General features: G+C 56.9%; 1 protein-coding gene across 1 annotated transcript in view; it reads right to left on the reverse strand.

Moving 5' to 3' along the window:
• The window catches only part of TNS1 (tensin 1), a 63,940-nt gene that overhangs the window by 18,555 nt on the left and 39,676 nt on the right, over positions 1–5,709 (reverse strand). Inside the window, exons 18-19 of the mRNA XM_031057858.1 lie at positions 4,856–5,702; positions 2,367–2,447 (exon numbers count right to left, since the gene is read on the reverse strand). Coding sequence (XP_030913718.1) covers positions 2,367–2,447; positions 4,856–5,702 — 928 coding nt within the window. The remainder of the gene's footprint in view (positions 1–2,366; positions 2,448–4,855; positions 5,703–5,709) is intronic.

Raw genomic sequence — 5,709 nt, forward strand, 5'->3', positions numbered from 1 at the left:
CGGCCGGGCGGCGGGGGGGGGGACTCGAGCCAACGGGGCTGGCTCCAGCCGCAGAGGCAGCCTGGAAAATTCCACTAAGAGCAGCTTTGAAACACAACTCCCGATCCTTTCTGCAGGTGCTCACCGGCACGGGAGATGGCCATTAAAAAGACCAGTGGAGAGAACAGGGGGACCAGGAGGGTCCCTGGGAAGCTGTCATGCAGGTATGGGTAGCATTGCATAGGGCCACCCCATATATTTTGTCCTGCTCTTCACTTTAAGGGAAGAAGAAAAAGAAGAAACTGAAGCTCGCAGTTGCGAGCACAGGGAAAAACAAGATAGTGGGGGGGAAAAAAAGCAAACTCTCACATTTTCTTTTTTTCCTTCCACTTTGTGCACTATGGGTTCACCTGAACACTGCAGGAGCATCAGGAGGAAGATCCCTTGGCCTATTCCAAAGTGAGCTGCAGGGCCTGAGCACTTCAGAGAGGCAGGGACTGGCTCCTCGAGCTGTGCGCGCCTGCCTTGCTTTGCAGTTTTCATTTGGAAAGCACTAAATACAGCAGATGGATGGAGCCTGGCTTTTAGTGCACATCACACATCTGCAGCATGGGACTCCCTCCCCTGCTCCGTCCCCAGGGCTTCACGTCACCTAACCACAGGGTGCTGGATCTGGCCCTTTGGGACACCCAGGAGCTCAGCAAGCCCTGGCTGCTCCGCTCCCCAGACATGGAAAGCGGCCGGGGCCACAGGGAGGGGAGGGAGGAGAAGGGAAAAAAGGGACTCATTGTTCAGGAGCGGAGAGTGGGAAACTTCACAGGCCGCCCGGAGCAAAGCCTGGAGGAAACCCAGGCTCTGAGCATGGCTCCCCTGACCCCCTGGGTGATTTATGGGATGGAAACTATGCTTGAAAAACAAACTCTCCTTTCCCCAGCTTGCTTTGCCCCCTCAGCAGACACAGCCTCTCAGCCACGGTACTGTCACTGTGCTCCCAAGGATGCCGTGGCTGGCTGCAGGATGGCAGATTCCTGTTCACAAAGTGGGAGCAGCAGCCTGCACCCCATTCCTCACCCTCTCACCCAACACCTACGGCACTGTCACTCCTCCTGCTGCTCATTTAAGTACCTAACCTAGTACCAACCCACTGCCCTCAGACTCAGCACAGCTCTAGGGCTGGGGAAGGGCAGGGAGCACAACACCTAGGGAAGAAGAAAACAGGAGCAATGGCAAACCCAGGTAAGTTGCACCTGGGGAGCCAGGTTTTAGGCCAATCAGGAGGCAGCTGCTTTTAGGCCATGAGATTCTAGAACTACTACCAGGCAAGAGCCAGGTGACATCCCCACCGTGGACAGGAGAGAACAAAGAAGCATCCCAAGGCCCTCGGGATGTGAACGGGGAGACACAACACCCAGGGAAGAGAGATGCAAACTCACTCCCTGTCTGCATGAGGAACAGATGCTGTCCTGTGCTGCTCCTCACTAGAGCCCAACTCACCCCATCCTGGCACAGACTGCTCCCCACGTCCTGCCTGACTACCCCAAATGGGTACAATAAAATACCTTACTCTGCGCTGGGGACTGGGAAGGTTCAAACTTCTTTGGTCCTCCTGGGGAGAAACCCATGGTGCCAGTGGGGAGAGAAAGGTCACAAAGATGGTGACTCCCCACTCCATCTCCCACCTTCTCCTTGCCCTCCAACAAGTGGGTGCACAAGCACCAAGCAGGTCACCAGCACACATCACCCAGGGCAAACTCACCTTCAAGGAGCAAGAGTCATACTGCATAAAATCCAGCCTCAGCAGCCCACACCCTCCAGCTGCACACCAAGACATGGGGATCCCTAAACTGATGTAGGAGAGACCCTCCTGGGCTGACAACTGGCTATATCTGGATTCTGTGGAGCTGCACATCAGCCCTTGCTTCCCAAGGGGGTGAGCTATGGTCAGGGCAAAGCTTGAGGGGATGCAGCAAGGGTCCAGAACTGGCCCAGCAATGAAAACCCCACCAGCAAGCAGTGCCAGGCTTGGATGAGATGCAAAACCAAGCGTGGGCAGGGGAGTCTGTACCCAGGGGCTCCCCATCACAGGAGGAGCTCAATGGGAGCCCTAACCATCACTCTGCTGAGAAAAGGGATCAATCCTGCATGGAAATGGTCTCCTGAGCCTCCCTCCATCCCACAGCCATGCAACACACAGATCACTCAGCATGCATAGAGGAGGAAGGAAGAATGAGAAGGAAGGAGCGATGAAGGGGAAGGAGAGAGAAAAGATGGGAAAAGGAAGGAAGGATGAGAGGGGGGAAGAATGCAAGAGAGGGAAGGAGAAGGATGTGTGGGGAAGGTTGGAGAACAAGGAAGGAGGGAAAGGGAAGGAGGTGGAATGAACGAACCGGAGAAGGACCGCTGCTGGCTCAGAGGAGGACGGGGGACTTTGGTGCTCTTGTTGAGTTCCCTGAGCTTGGCGTTGTACTCTGCCAGCATACCAGGACAGGGAGTGCAAGGAGGATGGGAGGTCACAGAGGACAGACACAGTCCCCCACAGAGAGAGGAAGGGGCAGACAGGACAAATGTCACGAGATACAACACGAGGGGAGAGAGAGAGAAAGAAGAGAAAATATTAGCTGGGGTCCAACAGATGAGTCTGGGGTCATTTGGGGTTTAAAGGAGCTCGGTCTCTGCTTGGAGCTGCTTTTCCATCAGCCAACTTGCCTGGCTCCAGGCACCACATAAACCCATATGGGAAATCAATGGTGGTTCCTGGTCATATATAGCCTTGTGCAACACCACAATTGCCCCATCACCATCCTCTCAGGAGTGGCACCATGCAGGTCCCCTTCATCATAGAATGCTCAGGGCTGGGACAAGACAGGGTGACCCCAGATGCCTTGCTAGAAGACAAGGGGGTCTTAAAGGATGACAGGACCACCTCCCCTCTGTGGGGAGATGCTGGGCATGCCAGAGCTGCCCTGGGCCATGTCTTCCCCTCCATCATCAGTGGGAAAAAGGAATGGGAGCATTCCCCCACCAAGAACGGAGGAGGTGTGAGATGCTCCTCATCTCTGCGCCAGGACACGCAGGCAATTTATAGCAGCAGGGAATGTAAACAAACACGTCCATGCCCCACGGTCCCCGCTGGCTGTCCCCTCCCAACTTTGCCTTCAGGACACCTCGTTCCTGCCAGAGGTCAGGCCACCCGCCTGCGCTGTCCCCACCTCAGCACAGAAGGCCCAGCTCCAGCAGAGACAGGTGGCCACAGGCTGGGGACCATCTCCCACATGCCTCTCTCCTCTCTGGGAAACCCAGTGGCTACAAGGGGACAACAGTGACCCAGCCCAGCCCTGAGGACCTGACTCCAGGTTAGGGGGACGGATGTTTCTGGTAGACACCATCAAAAGTCCATTTCCCACACACTGCAAATACTCTTCCTCCTCTCCTTAGAACTGTCTACTTTTTTAGCCCATTTTAATTCTTCATATGGGACGGCAGGGGAGGACAGGCATGGGCTGCTTATAATATTAAATCCAGACATACAGCGCAGTTTGGGCATCCATGTGTCCTTAGGTTTGTTTAAATTCTTTGCAAAAGCCCCATGACCCTTTGTGAATTTAATCTGGATCACAGAGGTCAGGTCCAGACCGATGCAAACTTCCTCCAACAACTCTATGTCCCTCCTCAATCCCACTCCTGCCACTTGCCCCCTCCTGCCTCCCACCCTGTGACTCAGTCCCCACTCCTGGGAGGTTGATGCTGTTGGATTTTTCCAGCCAAGCCTTTTCCCCCTCCCTCTAATGCCGGGCGGGTTTCTGGACTGAGCACAGAGCTGGAAGGGATGGAGCTGCCAAGGCCCAGCATCACAAGCTGGCCCACAGCCCCAAACCCTTCCCAAATGTCACTCCACAACTGAACAACTGCAGCCGAAGCAGTGGGAAGGGAGGGCAGCAAGCTGCCACAGCGCCACGGCACCTTCTTTCTGGGCAGCTGGGACACTTGTGTCCCCAAAGCCCCTAAGCTACAGCTAAAGGAGGGCAGGGCATGGTGGATACAGCTTGCCCTCCACAGCACAGAGCTAACGCCTTCATCCAGCCACAGAACCGACACTCAGCAGTGCACCCAGCCAAGCACCAAACCTCTCTGGTAGGGCTGGGAAATGTCTTCCCAGCCCCTGACCACTGCCCCACAGCTAGGTCCAGATTCAAACCACCCTGGACCAAGCTGGGCAGAATTACAGCTGACAGACAAAAGCCTAGTTCCCAAAAGCCTAGTCCCCACTCCAGCAGCACTCCAGCTGCCCAAGGAGGAGGTCTGAGCACTAAACCCAGAAAGCCAGGGGGGAAAGAAGAGACTGAAATCAGGGATGAGCACAGAGACATCAAACACAAGACAAGTGAATTTCTCTGCTGGGTCCCTACACCAGATCATGCTCCAGGCAGGGAGAACACCACGTCCAAGTGGGGTCCAGGCTGGACAACCTCAGCCAGAGATGAAAAAAAACATTTTCCCAAACTCTCCATATTCCCCCCCCCCAAAAAAAATATTCCCCAGAGATCCAGCGACTGGCCTAGCCACCAGGAACAAACCAGCCCTGTTACCCTAACAGGATGGGGGGGATCTGACACCCTCAGCTACCCCTTCCCCCCTCTGGGCAATGCTGCTGCAGACAGTAAGCTGCAAGGAGGATCTTAGCAAAGAGCAGCACAGGCTGCTTCCCTGTCCTGCATGTCTCCATGGCAGGGGGCTCAGTCCCAAGCCCAGATCCAGCACGGACAAGGAGTCTCCACATCACTTATCCCCCACTGTACCATGCATGCCACCCCTGTGGGCTCCAGCACCTCGGGACATGCGATCCTCCCCATCCCCCCTAAGAACCAAAGGATCCTACCTGCCACCCTGTGGGCCACCAGGCCCTCCAGATTCAAGGGCTCTTCTGCCAACCTCGACAGGTCTTCATAGCTCTCCAGTCCCTTCAGGGGCATCTGGTTTTGTGCTGGGACGGTGGGAGAAGGTGGGGAGGAGGTGAGTCGCTGCTGAGACCCCACAGGGCTGTAGCATGAGGTGCTGAGTGGGACAGAGCCCATCTGTGCTCCGGCCGGGGCATGGCTGTAGCTCCTGGGCTGTGGCAGCGGTGCCAGCTGGTAGCTGTAGGGTGAATAGGTTTCCCGATAATCATGCACCCCATAGTCCAGCTCTCCAGGAGAATAGGCTTTGCCCCCGGGCTCAGAGACCACGGGGCTCACGGACGAGCCGAAGGACCTCGGCTGGGCCACCTGTGGAGTTGGCCGGGCGTAGAGACCAGCAATGGGCTGGGTCGAGAGGGAGGAGGGCAGGGGTCCGGCTGGCTTGTCCTGACGGGAGGCGGCAGGCACACTCTGCGACTTGTGGACGGCAGGTGCGAGGTCCAGCATGAGGACATCCAGTGCTTCAATGGACTGCTCAATCTCCCGGCGAGAGGGCGCCCGGGGGAATTCGGGCATGCTGTGGCTGTGTGGGGGCACCGTCTGCAGCGGGCTGGGCTGGGGGCTGCAGCTAGAGATGCTGGGGCTGTGGCTCTCCATGCTGCCCTCCTGCAGCCGGGAAGGTGGCCGGCTTCCCCCTTGCTGTTGCCAGGAATTCAAGCCCCTCTGCACAGCCTCCCGGCTGCTGGTACTGCGAGCCGGGGCCTGGGGCAGCGCCGGGTTGGCATCGTACTTGGCAGTGTCCACTGCCGGGAAGGACCGGGAGCGGTAGGTTCCGGGG

This window comes from Geospiza fortis, unplaced genomic scaffold, assembly GCF_000277835.1.
Source record: "Geospiza fortis unplaced genomic scaffold, GeoFor_1.0 scaffold112, whole genome shotgun sequence".
Taxonomy (NCBI): domain Eukaryota; kingdom Metazoa; phylum Chordata; class Aves; order Passeriformes; family Thraupidae; genus Geospiza; species Geospiza fortis.